The sequence below is a fragment of the Arvicanthis niloticus genome, chromosome 24 (assembly GCF_011762505.2).
Source record: "Arvicanthis niloticus isolate mArvNil1 chromosome 24, mArvNil1.pat.X, whole genome shotgun sequence".
In the NCBI taxonomy this organism is placed as follows: domain Eukaryota; kingdom Metazoa; phylum Chordata; class Mammalia; order Rodentia; family Muridae; genus Arvicanthis; species Arvicanthis niloticus.
Window position 1 is genome coordinate 41,478,043 of NC_133432.1, and position 17,522 is coordinate 41,495,564.

General features: G+C 44.0%; 1 protein-coding gene across 5 annotated transcripts in view; it reads left to right on the forward strand.

Moving 5' to 3' along the window:
- Katnal1 (katanin catalytic subunit A1 like 1) overlaps positions 1–17,522 on the forward strand; it is a 55,887-nt gene that overhangs the window by 24,147 nt on the left and 14,218 nt on the right. For all 5 annotated transcript variants that reach the window (XM_076923888.1, XM_076923890.1, XM_076923887.1 and 2 more), the window contains 5 exons: positions 969–1,131; positions 12,302–12,429; positions 12,985–13,090; positions 14,030–14,188; positions 14,932–15,058. In XM_076923888.1, the coding sequence (XP_076780003.1) occupies positions 969–1,131; positions 12,302–12,429; positions 12,985–13,090; positions 14,030–14,188; positions 14,932–15,058 (683 nt within the window). The remainder of the gene's footprint in view (positions 1–968; positions 1,132–12,301; positions 12,430–12,984; positions 13,091–14,029; positions 14,189–14,931; positions 15,059–17,522) is intronic.

Below are 17,522 nucleotides of genomic sequence, written 5' to 3' on the forward strand. Positions count from 1 at the left end.
GGAAGCTGTGATGTACCAACAAGATGTGCTGCCATCAGCACACTGATTGCGTGTCTGGAGTTATTGAAATTATTAATCACACCTGGAGGCCTATAATTTTTGACACCCACTAGATATGTGTTGAGGTAACTCTCCAACCCAAATAAGACCAGTCAAACAAAACACAACGCAATAATTACGAATATAAGCTGCACACCTAGATTGGGCAGACTCACAACTACAGTGCTCTATCCCCCAGCTATGAGATCCCTTATAATAAACTTTCAGGTTTTCCAGGTCACTCGATTGTCCTTCCACCTCTTGCTCCTGTCATCTTCCTCCTCTGTTGTCCTCTCTCTCTTCCCACCAACCTTTATATCTCCACCTCTTCTTCTACTGCCCAGTCACTGGCTCTAGCCTTTGTTAAGGTGGGCAGAAGGTTCACGAGAAGTCGCCTGTGTACTGACTCACTCCTCCTCTGCAGCCCCTCCCAAGACAGTGGAATTAGCAGCAAATTACAAGGCCTGGGCTATCCACAAAAACATGGATATATTTTTTCACATAAATGGCTTTGTCTATAAGAATATGTCCATGCTGGGCCCTGCCATTTGTAATTTGCATAGTGAAATGCTGACTTTTCCAGCATAAGTGGAGAAAGTTATCTTGGTTGTAAAAAAGAAGACATTTGAACTATGCAAATAGTTGGAAGTCCAATCCTTTACTGAAAAGGTTTTAGTTGTTTCTAAGCTAACTCTTCCTGATTTAAGATAGTACAGGCCAGCTGCTGAGGTTAACGGGTGGATGCAGGTTGCCCTCTGTTGGTGATTAGTAGTTACTTTGGCAAAGCATCCATATGTGTCACCTATATTTAATAATTTTATCAACCACTATATGGCAGGGAAAATTGTGACAGTCTCATGAGTAAGAGGGTTTTGCATTCCCTGTCTTTGATGAATTGTTATTTAATTTAACTGTCTTTCTTTTGTCAGAGCACCACCTCAAATCAGGCGTTCCAATCGTGAAGTGAGGCCTCTGCGGAAAGACATGGGGGCAGGAGCCCGGGGACTTGTGGGCCGAGCACACCAGATATCGAAGAGCGACAAACCTGCAAGTCGGGACAAGGACTATAGAGCAAGAGGGAGAGACGACAAGGCAAGACCAATGCATTCACTCACAGCAGGGCTTTGTGGATACTGTAGTTGGGGTTCTCAGGATTCCTTAGTGTTCTTTTATATTTCAAAGGCCGCATTGCAATGCACATAATTTCAGAGATGTAGTAAATGCACGTGTGTGCCAATGCACGTGCACGCGCACACACACACAGAGTTATAGACGTGTTTATTAAAGTGCATGCACATACACACTCACACAGTGATACAGGCAGGCATATTTAATTAAGGAAGATGCACACATACACACAGAGGTACCAGTGTATTAGTAAAGTGGGCCTTTTGTAGATTACACAAGAGAGAGGAAGAACAGGAGTGTTGCTGGCCCTGGGTTCCTGGAAGGCTCTGGGCACCACTTATGAACTGTTCATGAGACAGTCTTAGTCCCCTTTTCAGAGTGAAATAAAATGCAGGGTGGGTGCTCCAGTCCTCTCCCAGTGAGAGGTGGAGTCTGTGAAGACCTCCCCTTCCCTTACCCACCATTGAAGTCTGGATTGGATTTGAGGAAAGAAATTTGCCACTGAATCAATCTCAGTTTTTACATGTGACTCTTCAACTGAGGACAAATCAAACCGGCAGCAGCTGTCAGAGGCACACATGTTCCTCCAGAGGTTATAAATGGCTTCTCATGTACAATGTTTCTGAATAATTGTCTGTCTTACTCTGTCAATGACAAGCTGAGTTCTCAGACTATCAGTAGAAAATCAGCCTCTCTTATTTCTGCATTGTTGAGGAGGTAGGAGAGACGATCTGAGTCACCACAGAAATAAAAGGAACTACTTTCAAAAAATAAACAGGGAAGTGTCGTGCAAGCTTGAAAGGTGTAGTTGTCTCTGATCTGATTATCACAGCAGAGACTAGAGATTCCGAGGCTGCTTTGAAAATGAAGAAGGCAGCCGGGCGGTGGTAGCACGCCTTTAATCCCAGCATTTGGGAGGCAGAGGCAGGCGGATTTCTGAGTTCGAGGCCAGCCTGGTCTACAGAGTGAGTTCCAGGACAGCCAGGGCTACACAGAGAAACCCTGTCTCAAAAAACCAAAAAAAAAAAAAAAAAATAAAATGAAGAAGGCAAGATCCTGGGGGCTATTATAGAGTCCATTTTCAATCATTTGGTTGGTGTGTGGCACCAAAAAGATGAAATGGACTAGTCCAGAAAAATCAGATTGTATTGCCCAAAATACAGATAGCATTAGCTTGAGAATGTTTAGGTCAGCAAGTGTACAAACATTTAGTTGTAGGGGCTTTTGCTCAGGTTCAGTGACAGTGCTGTTAAAGCACACTGGTGTGCCTAGGAGAGGTCCCTGAGTTTATCTGATTGTTGTTCCCTGTGTTGAGTCCTACCTCTCTCCCCCTATTAAGATCCCACTTTTAGGCTTAGTGTGGTGTGCACACCTTTAATCCCAGTGCCCAGGAAGACAGGCAGGCAAAGTTCTGAGTTCAAGGCCAACCTGGTCCACATAGTAACTTATACCCTGCCAGAAAAATAAACAAAAGTAAAAAAACCTTTATATACGCTTGTGCAATCTCATAGTCTAATAGATTAATTTGTGTATAGACTTCTGAAAGCTGCTTCTGCTACTTTATAGGTCTAAAAAATGAGGATAAAATGAATTTATTTTGGGCCCATTAGATGGCTCAGCAGGTAAAGGCCTTTATAATAAATCACATCTTGTCAAGGGCCCCTGTCATATTTGCCTTTAACTGTGTGTTTGGGATTGCACGCTGGAATGCCAAGCAGTTGCAGTGGGAGCCATGCTTCCTGGGTGCCCCGCACTTTGGTGTCGCCCTGACACTTTTGAAGCTGTCTTTGTTGGTTTATTCGGTCCCTCCAGCCATCCTCCTCCTTAGAAACCTGCCTCCAGCTTAGAGCTGACCGTGCTGTGGGCCTGGGCTGCGAAGGTATGGCTGTGCACCCAAGTTTTAGATCACGATATGACACGGTGTGGAAGTTTCTTATCTTATTTTAATTATTTTTTTAAAATAGAATTCATGTTAAAGTAGGGTGACTTAACTTTCTCAGCATACTTCTATATTGACTTTAATTTTCTATTAATTTTTCTATCAAAAGAAAACACTGGTAAAAAAATACTGGTAAATTTTGTGAGAGGTTACATCTTTTTTTCCACTTCTTTTTAAACTTGTGATAGGCTTCAGAATAGGTCTTAGCATGAAGCGCTGTTTGTAAAGTAAGCAACAGTCTCATTTGCACAATGATTTGTGGTTGAGGCTGGTTTTTTTTTTTTTTTTTTTTAATCCTGGGGACCACAGGATTGTCTACATAGCCAGTGTGTACCGTAATTTATTAGCACAGTTTTACTAGCTATGTACTTTGTGTTAGTCATATAACAGATATAAACTAATAAAGTGTACCTGGCTGTCACCCCAGCACTCAGGAGGCTGATACAGGATGGTCATGAGCTTGGCGCCATTGGGCTACATAGTGAGACTTTGTCTCAAAAAGAGGACTCCTGCCTGACATCTGGTCACTTCTCATTGCCGACAGGAGTGGCACGAACAGCTAACTGTGCTTAGTGTTATTTGAATGTCCCAGGTGTCTTGGTCTGTTTGGGATGCCAACACTAGATCATTTATAAATGGGTGAACCTCAGGCAGGTGAAGGCATCTCTAGGCCCCACCTCGTATGGCAACAGATTGAAGACTAGGTTTTGACGTGATGTTTGGAGGAGCCTGTATGTTCAGACTGTAGCACATGGAAAAGTTTACTGTTTTGTCATTTAAGCTTAGAGTCAATATAGAAGTATGCAGAGAAATGTAAGTCACCCTACTTTAACCTGAATTCTATTTAAAAGGATGTGTATCCTTAGTCATGAGATAGAGGAGCACTGGCCATTTTCACCAAGAACTAAGACAATACGTTATATTTTTACAATTCTGAGAATCAGAGTTTTGTGTAGAAATTAAAAATGTTTTTTTTTTTAATTTAGAAAGGATATACTAAAGGTAAATATGAGGGAGTAGAAGAAATACTTTTATATTATCTTTAAGAAATATGTTAGAAAGCTCAGACCCTCAAATGCCAGCCATGTCGCCTTGGCTAATTTGCATCTAATGAACAGTGTCCTGGAAGATCCCTGGACACGATTACATGAGCTTCCAAGTGGAGTTCAGATTAAAGGAGGGCCGGTTGTGCTCTTAGACTTCACTGCTCAGTTATTCAGCCTAAAGTGCTTTGTCTCATTACATCTTATATAGCAAATGGCCATGGTGAATGCTGTCCTTGTTGTGGTTAGCATCAAGACACAGACGTGGAGGGATGCTGGAAATGAGACCGGACTGCTCTGTTGACACCTGCTAGTTGATGAACACGGACTGTCACACATGAACAGTGACTTAAGAAAGTGCATAAATCACAATGGAGTTATTTTATAAATTATCATCTTATGCGAGGTGCTGATGTGTGTTGAAGAACTACTTTTCTGGGAAAAAGTATGTTGATATATAATTCATGCACATAAACATTCACATGTGAGTCCATGACAGATATGCTTGACATAAGGCATAGGCAGCAATTTGTCCATAATTTAGAAAAACAAACGTCCAGTGCTCTTGATAGACTTCAGAGAACACTTTCTCTGGTTGGGCCTGCTCACATCTCTGTCTCCCTGTGACTGCAGTGGTGGCGGGATGCTGTGTAGCCGTGGATGCTGGCTGGTGACTTGCTTTCTTTGGTAAGATAGTAGCGAAGCAGTGAAAGGCACAGGATCTTGGAATTTGGCTCATTTCTCCGTGACTCATGCAACATTGATGAACAGGACCATTTTCAAATGTTGGGAGAATATTCATTTTTAGTGGTTTTTTAATATTGTAAAAACAATAGAAACTGCAAGTGTGTTATGTGCATGTGTGTGTATGGTACACATATTCATGTGTTTGTCTAGGTTGACATGAGGTGCCTATCATTTTCCAACTTATCTTTGGGGACAGGGTCTCTTGCTGACCCTAAGCTGTAGTTGGTAAGGCCAGCAAGCTCTGGGTCCTCTTGTCCATACCTCCCACCGGGCACTGGGACCACACCCAGCCTTCACCTGGGCACTGGGCATCTGTACTCAGGTCTTCGTGCTTTCCCCTGGGGGTTTTACCCTCTGAGCCATTCCTCCAGCCTCCAATGATATACTTTCAGGTTGACTTTGCATTGATGTTTTAACCTTCACTTTTAACAGTCTAAGCAGTCAACAGCAACAAAATGAGCACTGGCTTAGAGCACCTGCCGGCTTCTGTGGTGGAGCTGAGTCTTGGACAGGGTCAGCATCTCACTCAACCCTGTCTGTATGAGGTGGGTGATTCCCTACTCGTGGGGTTTCCACCATGCAGACATAGACTTAAGAAACTTCTAGAGCACAGACGGTGGTAATTGGAAAGTATTTAAGTATTGCCTTAAGTGTGTGTGTGTGTGTGTATTAAGCTGTTGATGAGGTTTAAAAGTATTAAGTGTGTTTCCCAACTGGCTTATGAAATTCTTGAAAAAATGTAATAATTGTCTATTATAAACCAAAAAGATAGTTTCTGTAGTAATCCTTGTAGCTTTCTTATCGTAAATGTGACCAACCCAGGTCAAGAAAAATCATTGGCTCCTTCAGAAGTCAGAAGCTGTGGTGGTCCCAATCTCTCCGGTCTCTCCGGCTTCCTTCTTTCCCAGAGTGACCAGCACTCTGTGTTATGATGAGTTAGTGGCATCTTGTTTGAGGATTTATTTTTGTCTGTTTTGTGGGATTAGTAGCACCTGTTTTTAGGAATTGGATTTTTGATTTTTACCTTTTCTTATTCTTTCTCTGCTTACTATGTTTGTAAGATTTCTCTATGCTTTTGCATATACTGTAAGTTAATTCTCATAATTATACCCAATTATGTACAATTAAATATTTCCTTGTGAGTAGATTTTTGGGTTGTCTTTACTCTGGAACTGTTGAATGGTGCCAATTTGGATAGTTTTTCCTTCTTTGGTGTGCGTATGCATCCACTTTTAGTAGGTACACATTAGGGGTGTGTAGGCTTGGATTTTTCAACACCTACTTTAATAAGGGTTCTTAAATGCTTCAACCTCCCTTCTAGCCAACGGACCAAAGTTAGGGGAGAAAGGTTAACAGGACAAGGAGTAGAAGCAGGTCTTTGAGGTGATTTCAAACACAAATCAGCAGTGGCAGTCCAGTCCAACCAGCAAACATCAAACATGAACCAGTAGCAGCTGGATCCAGAAGAAACCAGGAGGCTCCAATGATTTGGCACGAGTTTTAGCAGCAAGAAGTAGCTAGAATACCATGAGAAGTTCTGTGGCATGTTTCTCTCTATGAAGTCATAACAAGCGAAGATCAGCGAAGACCAGCAAAGCATTGCAAGGCGAGCCAATGCAAGCGCCTCATTCATTGTCTGTGGGGTTACATTTATACTCTTCCTAAACATCAGACGCCCTCTTACAGGACAGAGGCCAGAAAAGCATCATGTGTCTGTTTGCAGCAAAACATCTTCTCATGTGTCTGCTTCAGCAAAAACATCCTCTCATAAAACAATTTTCCAGAAAAATATCACATGACACAACTGAGTCTCTGAAGAAACCAGAAATTTCCACTTCAGGAGTCAGCTGGCGGGGTTCTAGGAGATGTGTAAGTTAGACATTGGGAGGTCACGTCAGACAGTTTTGCAAGCTGGTGTTGGCAGTTTGCACTGTGATCGGCAGATTGGATCTCCACACTGTTGCCAGCATTCAACATTGTCGTCATCGCTGGTCTCTTGAAGGTGTCATGGTTTTACCGGTATATTTACTGTGTATTGTGTGAATCCTTCCTTGCTTAGGAGGTGTTCCGCGCGCCTCTCGTGTCCCCTTCGCCCGCGAAAAAGGACACGGAGGCAGTGATCGGGTATTACTACAAACGAGGCTTTACTTGTAACAGCAGAAGCGGAAAGACAGGAAGAGGCACAGCTTAAATACACCCTAGAGTGATGTATTCACTTCTGATTGGCTGTTTACTCATTACCCATAATACGCCCCGGGATGGGCAGTGACTTTTGGCGAGGCAGTTAATTGTTTACTAGTGGGGGGAACACGATGTCCACGCCATCTTGGAATGGCGGATGTAACTGCGGCTTCCTACAAGGGGGCTGAAAACTTTTCTTCCTGGCTATAGTTTCATCACTGAGGTGTTTTAAGGGCTCTCTTATTCTGGTCTTCGCACATTAACCCATCTGTCCATTTTCAGTCATATGTGGTGCTGTGGATTTTCATTTTATAATCTTACAACATTTTCATCTCTAGAACTGTGGCTGCATTGCACATATGTAGGGGTTGGCACTATCTTTTTAAAATCCACATTGGTTTTCTTTTTCCATTTATTATCATCTTGGTTTCTGAGCTATGAGCTCTCGGGTTATGGCAGGTTGTGTCTCACCTGTGCGTTTCCCTCTCGGTGACTTGCATTGTATTTCAGCCTGGCTCAGTGGGCATTTTTTTAGATCTTTATCTTAGAATTTGCATATTTTTGTTAAGCTAAATTTTTCCCAGTTTCAAGGTTGTCAAGTTACCAAGGGTTTGTGCGCTCTGTTTAAATGTGGTATTTCATAAATGGGAAGATTAGATGTGAAATCTTAGTAACTGTGTTGAATTTATTTCTCCTTTCTCAGAATCAGCTAACTGCATGTGCAGCCATTCTGTACAGTATAGAAAGTGTAAGCCAGAACACAAGGGAAGCCATTGTGCTCGTTCTGTTTCCCCTCAGCAGCTCGGGACACAGCTCACATTATGTCATCACGTTCTCTGCTCAAACCTTCTACTGCAGCAGTGTCCTTCCACCAGCCATAATAAACCCTGGCTGGCCTGACTGCTATCATCTCTGTGACTGTGCCCCAGACCACTGCACACTATTCTTGGAACTTGTGGAGGACACAGCCACTTAGAGCACCTGTTCCTGTGTCCTCTGACCTCAGCCTAAGCCTCACAAGGGCAGAGGTCTCTGTCTGTCTGCTTCATTGCTGTATTCTCTGAGCCTAGAACACAGCCTGGCACACTAAACCAGTTCATAAATATTGTGGAAAGAGCATGCATATTGGTAAGCATAGAGCTTGCTGTGGGCCTGTTTTTACACTCCTCGTGTCCTGATTGGACAGTGCAGAGCGCTGCACCCATGTCAGTAAGTGCGTTCTGCATTGTCTGCCTGCGTTACTTTGTGGGACAGTAGAGCTCTGGTGGACTGCAGGCTGGGGTCCTGGTCTAACATTTCCTGTGTTTGCTTCTGCTGTGGGGTGGAAGCAGCCACCGTGTACAGCAGTGTGCCCTGTGAACAAACTGGCTGCAAGCACGGGCCTGCAGCTGGAGTGCCTAGGCTGCTGTTCCTGCTTAGACAAGCTCCTGACTTTGTTTGCCAGTTTTCTCATCTGTGAGATGGGAATGAGAATGTCCATTCCATGCTTCTTTTAGAATGAATATGCGCACATGCTAGGTTCCCAGGACACCAACGCAGTGAGCAGCACGGATGTCAGCTGTTAGACTAACATGACAGTGGGAGACAGTCAGGGGCATGAGGAAGATTATACAGAGTTAGCATTTTACAGATGAGATATTGGACCCGGAGAGATGGCTCAATGGTTAAGAGTACATACTCCTCCTAGAGGACCTGAGCTTGGTCAGGTGATTCATAATCCTGTAACCCCAGCTCCAGGGGGATCTGACGTCCCTGGCTTTTATACACATACACACACACACACACACACACACACACACACACACACACACACACTTAAAAACACAAACAAATATGTATAATTGATATATTGAGGCTAAGAATGTAGTTCTTTGATAAGAGTGCTTACCCAGGCATGGATGTGATGTTCAGCATCAAGAAAAAGAGGGAAGGAGAGAGAGAGGGAAGAAGGAAGGAAGGAAGGAAGGGAGGGAGGAAAGAAGGGAAGAAGGGAGGGAAGGGGGAAAGAAAGAAAAAAAGAAGGAAAGAAAGAATGATATGTCTAAGAAGTTTTGCATTTGTTTTCGGCTGTCGAGTCCAGGCAGCAGAGGGTAAGTTGGACATGGGAGAAGCAACAGCGTTATAGAAAGAACAGCAGGCCATCTGTAGCTCAGCGAGCCATTCTGGTGACTGTATGTAGTCCACTGCCTGACAAGAAAGTCAGGTATGCTGAAAGGAAGGTATGCATGCATCAGATTGGCCTCTGCGGTAACAGAGCAGCCAGTGGGTGGTGGTTCCAGCAGTAGCTCATCAGCTTCCATGGCCCACATTTCCTGGACTCCTCCTCCACATGGGGTGACATGTGAGCCATTTATCAGCCGGTCATTGTTCCGTGGTATAGTTCACTCAACAAGGTGTCTGTAAAATGCACAGCGCAGAGCAGTAGCTGTCTGGGTCTTAATCACTCAGTCCCACAGTGTGAGAAGCTACAAAGGAAAATGCACATATTATTTGCATTTGGGGACAGGCTGTGTCAGTTACTGACTGCAAGCTATAAATATTTGCTTTGTCACTTAGAGTCTCCTTTCTTCAGATAGAGTGAGAGGCATGACTCACAAAAGAGCCTGACAGAAGTTGTCTTGGTTTGAATAATTTGGAAATTAGTACAAAGAAGCTAACTATTTTGCTTTAGTGAAAAGGAAACTGTCTGTCAGCCTCCGCACTCTCAGATGGTTGCTAATTCTGACCTTAATGACTTGTGCGCAAATCTAAGGAAAGAGTTCTGAGGTCACTCTGTGACATTCCAGTCTAGTGTTCTGTGTAAGTCCCCGTGTCCCAGGTGACGCTGTAAGCTTCACTGCTTGGAAGCTGTCTGTTTATTAAAGTGCCGCAGCTAGTCGGCTGCTTCTGCTCAGGCACACGGCGTGTGGATCAGCTTTCCCCATCCTGATTCGTGTTTGTGACACAAGGCTTTTACTTCTCTGATTCCTCCTCCTTCCCATCATCCTTCCCTGCAGTAGCCACTAGGGATGTCTGAAGTGCAGGTCAGATCGGGTGCTGCCCATCTCTTTATCCTACCCCCAGTCACATCGACAGCTTGGCTTTCCCACACGGGACTAGATAGATGTTCAGTGAGAGCCACAGTGCATCCTCACCCTGCCTTGAAACCGCGCTTACAGTCCGATGAGCTGTGTAATACCTGCTCACAGCCACCTTCGGACAGTCTCATGATTCCCATTTCTTTGAGAAAGAGATCCTGCCTCTTGGTGTGTGTTGAGCTGTTGTGTGGGCATTTGTGTAAAAGTGAAATTTTTACTTCACTTTCCGTGTGGCAAGTCTCAAATCACAATGCTGCCTCCTGTTGATGCTCTCACTACTTTGTTTCTAGAATACTGGAAGATGGTTGTAGCCTTCCCAGGGACTGACCTGTGTGTGACTTGTAGCCATGGCTTAGCCATGTTGTAAAATGTGTTCCAAGACAGAGCTGGTTTTAAGTTGGTTGATATTGTTTGTTGTGTCATTATGCTAGAAGCTTGTTTTAATAGAGTCAGTTTTAATTCGTGCCGCTTTAGCTATGAGGATATTACCAAGCACTTAACTAGCCCAAGCACTGGTCTGCCTGCCCAAATAAGTAGATCCACAAGATCAGGTCACCAGAACACTGTCTGACCGTTTACTCGGTGGCTCAGAAGATCAGAACATCTGCCACATGAGCCATTTGGTTCTCTGTTGGTACTGGCTGTGCTTCTCTGTTTACCTCAGAAGTAGAACTGGAGAAGTCTATCATGTTCTGTTGTCTCCTCACTGGAACCCTTTGCCCTTCGTTTTTATATCAAATAAAGAAGGGGCTGATGTTCTTGAGGGGGCGTGGCTCTACTCATTAAAGCTGTTCTTGTGGTTGAAATCCCTGAGAAGTCAGAGTATCTTCACACTTACCTCCTCAGCACTGCAGGAAGCTCGCAGAGCCCTGGAGCTCAGAGAATTAGAGCCTAGAATCCTTTCTTTTTCTTAAAGACACAATATTAGTAAAAGAATTTAGGATAGATTAAACTTTTCTTTAGGTCTTGATGCTGTGGTTGAAAAGGGTCCTCTGGACAGTGAGTCTGAAAGGTCCTGAGCCGAAGGAGTCTGGAGAACTGAGGGAGGGGTTGGATGTTACTACAGTGTTTGCTCAGGGCCATGATGAGTAACTCTGTGATGGGGCCCCAAGAGCTGTACTGAAGGGAACCATTGAGTCCTGTGTGGTGACTCAGTAACTGGGGAAAGCTTGTAAGAGCAGGAAAAGTCCAAGGTCCATCTTGCCTGTAGTCTTTATACTGGCTGCTGGGGGGATCTGTCAGCTCAGCCGTTCACTGCACTTGTTGAGCAGCTCAGTCAGTTGTGAGATTGGACAACCAAGGAAAGGGGCTGCTTACAGAAGGCAGGAAGGCCTGAGCTACATTTCCTGCCCCAGTGTTTACTGGTAAATGGAGTCTGACTTAGCTTTTACATTTAATCTTAGTCAAAAGGCCGAGAAGCACCTGGCATGGTGGCACATGAGACAGAAGCAGGAGGATCTCTCTGAGTTCGAGGCCAGCCTGATGTGCAAAGCGAGTCTAGTACAGCCAGGGCTTTGTTGCAAAAAAGCAGAGAAGCACTTAGTTACCTGGCTTTCCCGAGGCTCGTTACCTTACCCATGAAGAAAGGAAAAGCAGCCGCAGTTGGGCTGTTATACTAAGTGAGCACCGTGTGAGAGGGTCTGTCAGAAGGCCAGTGCTCAGTAATTAATCTTCTCTTTGTGCACATCAGCAGCCTGTTCTCTAGCAGAGGTGCAAATGCTTTGCATCCAGTGAGTCAGAGGCAGGCTTCTTCCTGTCGGGTCCAGTGAGGGCTAGCGAGCTCTTACCTTGGCTAGTCTGCCAAGGAATGTAGCAGTGAGGAGGATTATGTAAGTCTAACCAGCCGAGACACTTCTGCTAGGATGGCATCTAGGCAACCAGAAGATACTATTTGAAATTATAAGAAGGTCGTTTTAAAGAGAACATTCCTCCTCTGGGCAGGAATGTAGCTCAGTGCTGAGGTGCTTGCCCAGCATACACAGGCTCTGAATTTTACCTCTGACTCCTGAGCCATGCACATACTCCATAGACATGTGGACACATGCACACAGACATGGACACACAGACACATTAAATATCAAAAGCTTAATGATATCAATTAGAGTTACCTTGTCACTGGCCATAACTTCTTTTACTCATACCTCCAGGCAAGGAAAAATATGCAAGATGGCGCAAGCGATGGTGAGATTCCCAAGTTTGATGGCGCTGGGTATGATAAGGATCTGGTGGAAGCCTTGGAGAGGGACATTGTGTCCAGGAACCCTAGCATTCACTGGTGAGAGCCTTGAATTATAGCAGAGAAGAAAGCTCATCGTAAGGGTGGGTTGGTGCGAGTCTCCTCTGCTCCCCAGTCTCCCGATGATGCCTCTGTCTGTAATAACCATCCTGTCAGCATCTGACCTAGGGCGCTTTACATATTAATTTGCTGTTGACATGCTGACAGAGTTTGCTAGCTGCATAATGTGTCCTAATGAATAATGTCAGGATGTTGTCACTGATTATTTTTGTATAGTAAGAATTAGAAGGGCTGGAGAGATGGCTCAGTGGTTAAGAGCACTGACTGCTCTTCCAGAGGTCCTGAGTTCGATTCCCAGCAACCACATGGTGGCTCATAACCATCTACAATGGGATCTGATGCCCTCTTCTGGCGTGTCTGAAGACAGCAACAGTGTACTCATCTAAATAACAAATAAATAAATCTTTTTAAAAAAGAATTAGAATACAGTCTTAATATAAGAACAGTTTTATAAGTAAACAAATTTAAAGTAATAACCTTTTGGCCATGAATCAGAGGTGTGGCTTGAATAAACATGCAACTGTTCTTTCATAGGGATGACATAGCAGATCTGGAGGAAGCTAAGAAGTTGCTCCGGGAAGCTGTTGTCCTGCCCATGTGGATGCCTGACTTCTTCAAAGGGATTAGAAGGCCATGGAAGGTGAGCACATCTGGCAGCCTTGGAGTGGGGATGCTTGGGCAACACTGCTGTAGACCTGTGTGCTGACACCATCAGTCAGTCCATTGGGCAACTCACATTCACCTTCACACCTGGCTGGGAATTTGTAGCTGAGATATGCTGTGGCCACACAGCAAGAGACGTGGGCTTAGAGCACAGAGGCTGCCGTCTTGAAAGCCATGAGTTTTAGGTACTGAGATAGAGGCTAATCTTTAAGAACTTTTGGATATCTTTTTCTGTAAATAAAACAAATCAAACTATGTGTCTCTTTGTGTGTGTGTGTGTGTGTGTGTGTGTGTGTGTGTGTGTGTACATGAAGGTGCAGGTGGCTCCACAGACCAGAAGAGGGCGTTGCATCCCCTAGAGCTGGAGATACAGGTGCTTGTGAGTCTTATGTGGGAGCTGGGAACTGAGCGCAGCTTCTCTGCAGGAGTAACACATTCTCTTCAGCACCGGGCCATGTCCTCAGCCCAGAACAGCTAGGCATACTTCCCACACGCAGAATCATAGATGTGAGGCACCACACCTGCGCAGACCATCAGTTACAAGCTTATCTCTGGCTGCCTCTGACCTGAGGGAGATGCCTGGAGAAAGAACTTTCTTGTTTCCTTATTTGTTTTTTGAGACAAGGTTTCTCTGTGTAGCCCTGGCTGTCCTGGAACTCACTTTGTAGACCAATCAAGACTCGAACTCAGAGAGCCACCTGCCTTTGCCTCCAGAGTGCTGGGATTAAAGGTGTGCACCACCACACCTGGCATTCATCGTTTTCTTGATACACTTGCTAAATGCACTGATCTCACCATGACAACAGGGGAGTCTAGGTTTAGTGGGCATCCTCACATACACTGGCATTATCAGATGATGGTAGTTTATGGAAAGCATTTAAATATAGTGTGTTGTTTAACTCATCTTGAATTTCAGGGTGTGCTGATGGTCGGCCCTCCAGGGACTGGTAAGACTATGCTGGCTAAAGCTGTTGCCACCGAATGTGGCACAACCTTTTTCAACGTTTCCTCTTCCACCCTGACGTCTAAGTACAGAGGCGAATCTGAGAAGTTGGTCCGTCTGTTGTTTGAAATGGTAGGTGACTGATGCTATATTCAGATTTCCAAAGCTGTTTGTCTGTCTGGGCATGCGATTCCTCATAATCCAGGTCTGTGTACCTTGTGATCTTCTGAGAATAGAAGTGGTCTTTTGTACTAGTTGTAGACACATCAGTCATAGTGGATTTTGTGGGATACCTGGTGTGTCTTCAGTGCATCTTTCTCTATGAGATGGGAAAAGGCCCAGTGAGGGTGATTGGGAGTTTGGGCATCTAGCACACTGATGAAACAGAAGACCTTAGAAGTCAGCTAGAGGCAGATCTGTCACTAGTTATTGATTTATTTAAAATTGTTGCCAAGAAGATTTTTTTTTCATGATGGAAATTTCTCATCATAAAACAAGAAAGAATTGCCAGGTGTGGCAGCATATGCCTTGGGCAGCAGGCAGGTTTGGGTTTGAGGCTAGTCTAGTCTACATCACCACTTCCAGACCAGTCATAGCTGCACAGGAAGACCTGCCTCAAAATAATAACTAACAAATAAACAGTACAAAACTAATATAACGAATCTCTATGTATCTTTCACCCAGCATCACCAACTATGTAAGTTTTATTTTTGGATTGGCTTTTTCTAAAATAAATAGGTAGTAGTGGCACTTTTAATAGACAAAAATTGCAGCCTTCATTCGTCACGATTTTAAAAAGAAAACCAAAAGGTACTTAAAAATACCGAGTGCTTTATGAAATCACTGAACGGTCGCTTTAACATATTCTCCCCAAGGCTAGGTTCTATGCCCCCACCACGATCTTTATCGATGAAATAGATTCTATCTGCAGTCGAAGAGGGACATCTGACGAACATGAGGCAAGCCGCAGAGTCAAGTCCGAGCTCCTCATCCAGATGGATGGTAACTATCACATAATGAATGTCTCAAACTATCCCTCCTTCTCACCTTTGTCTGGATTCATGCTTTGAAAGTTCTCAGTGAACAGGTCAGAGGCGGCTGTGACTCACTTTTAATCATTTGCTCAACCACCCACTTGTTCATGCATCCTAAAGGACTCCCTGGATAGCTACAGTGAAGCATGCACCAATCTGGGTTCTAGGTTACAGAGCCTACCTGCCCACTGAGGCTCTGAAGGTGTGGCTGGGCTTTCAGACCATCGAGGGCTCTCCAGGGCTGCCTAGTCCCAATAATAACATCAAGGCGCATTTACTGGCTTTGCTTTTATTCTCTAGCAAGTATGTAATAGAGTATTCCGGGGTTCACAAAACCTGAGCGTGTCCCAAAGCATGGAGACAGAGGAAGAGAGCAGCTAGTCTTCCATTTACTCAGATACTGAGCCATTTGAAGTCTTCTAACTAAGACTTGGGAAGTTTTGAAAACTATGCTTGTCTTTCAAAAGATATGTTGTTTATCTTAAATTAATGAGTCATGGAGCCTTATTTTTCACAATGAATTAATACTTGGAACAGTCTGTCCATCTGTCTATCTATCTATTTATCTATCTACCTATCTATCCATCCATCCACTTACCTATCTACTTACTTATGGTGCTGGGGCTAGAACTTGGAGACTTGTGTCTGATAGGCAAGCACCACTGAGCAAACACCTAGCCTTCCTATATTTTGGTTCTAATGGCAAATATTAATAGACATACTCCATATAAAATAGCTCTTTAGAGTTCCAGAGATTTTTAACAACATCAAAGTTCTGAGACCAAACATTTGAGACTAACCAGCTGCTACTTCAGAGACAAACAGCTGCCTAGAAAGTCACACAGTGGTCCTCTCTGTGGCAGAAGGGAACTCTGGGTGTAGGAGTCACAGTGGTCAGGGTGGGGGGGCTGCAGCTTGAGAGGCAGAGGAGCTTGGATGCACTGGCTAGAATTGTCCAGACAAAGAGGGAAAGCATTTGGGGAGCCTTGGAAGAGAGTTAGGGGCACAGCACTTCTAGGAGTCAGCTCACTCTGATGGCGGTGTGAGAGACAACAGGCAATTTAAGCAGTCCACAAGAAAAGATGAAAACGTGTCTACAGTATCCAGCAAGTATTGTTTCTGATCATCTGTGAGCTTTGGACACCCAGTGTCTTGGTTACTATTCTGTTTCTGTGAAGAGATATCATGACCAAGGCAACTTATAGAAGAAAGCATTTAATTGGGGTCTTGCTTACAGTTTCAGTGGGTTAGTCATTAGTATCACGGTGGAGTGCCTGGCAGGCATAGTGCTAGAGAAATGGCTTAAGAGCTTACATCTCATTTGCAACTTAGTCTGGGCTTTTGAGACCTCAAAGCCCATCCCCAAAGACACACTCCAATAAGACCACACCTCCTAATTCTTTCCAAATAGTTCCACAAACTTTAGATCTGGCACTTAAACATTGGAACCAATGGGAACCATTTTCATTCAAACCACTACACTTAGGATGGGTATTTAACATCACATGGTACACAATGCCAGGCTCTTAGAGACCAACAATGACATTGTGTGCCAGGATACCCATCCCTCAGTCAGTCCATGTTAGTGTCTGCTTATATACGAAAGGAAGTAATATGTTTTATTTTGGAGGAAAGCATAACAGGAAACACTAGATATTTAAAGTTGGGGCCAGGGTGTAACTGGATACACATTCAGCTAGCAGGATTTCATTCAACATTACTTATGGCTGTTTGTTAGTTGGAGAAATTTATTCCTCATAAGAATGATTTAAGATATTCAGTAATGATTTACTTATTATGCATGTTGAACTGGGTTGCTTGATAAACAATCATATTTGTGAGCTTACGAATGAAATAATATTTCACTGTGCATTGCCCTGAACCTGTACCCTTAAAGTTTTTGTTATTATTGTTTTGTTGTTGTTTTGGTTTTTGAGACACATTCTCTCTATTTTGTAGATCTTGCTGACTTTGAACTTTTTACATAGACCAGGCTGGCCTTGAACTCACATAGATTCATCTGCCTCTGCCTTCCAGTTGCTGGGATTAAAAAATGTGCACTACCATGCCCTGATAAAGGTTTTAATCCTAAAACTGGAATTGTGAAGATGCAGACAATGCTTCTTCTAGTCATAAAACACTATGCAGTGTTTCAGCTGTTCTCATTTCTTGAGAAAGCCAACTCCTCCCCCAAATAAATCAGAAAAGTGGCCGTTTATAGGGAAAACATGAAAGGACTAAGTAGACCCCAGACTCCAGGTCTTCAGAAGCACTATGCACCACTTTCTTACAGAAACTGGGAAGAGCCCTGCCCTAGGTTGTTGAATTCTCCGGCTCCTCAGTTTTGTTCTGTGTGGGCACATGGTTTTGCCGCCCTATCGAGGCCACAGAGATGGTGAAGCTGCCTCATGAGGCCTCACCAAGAGCTGAGG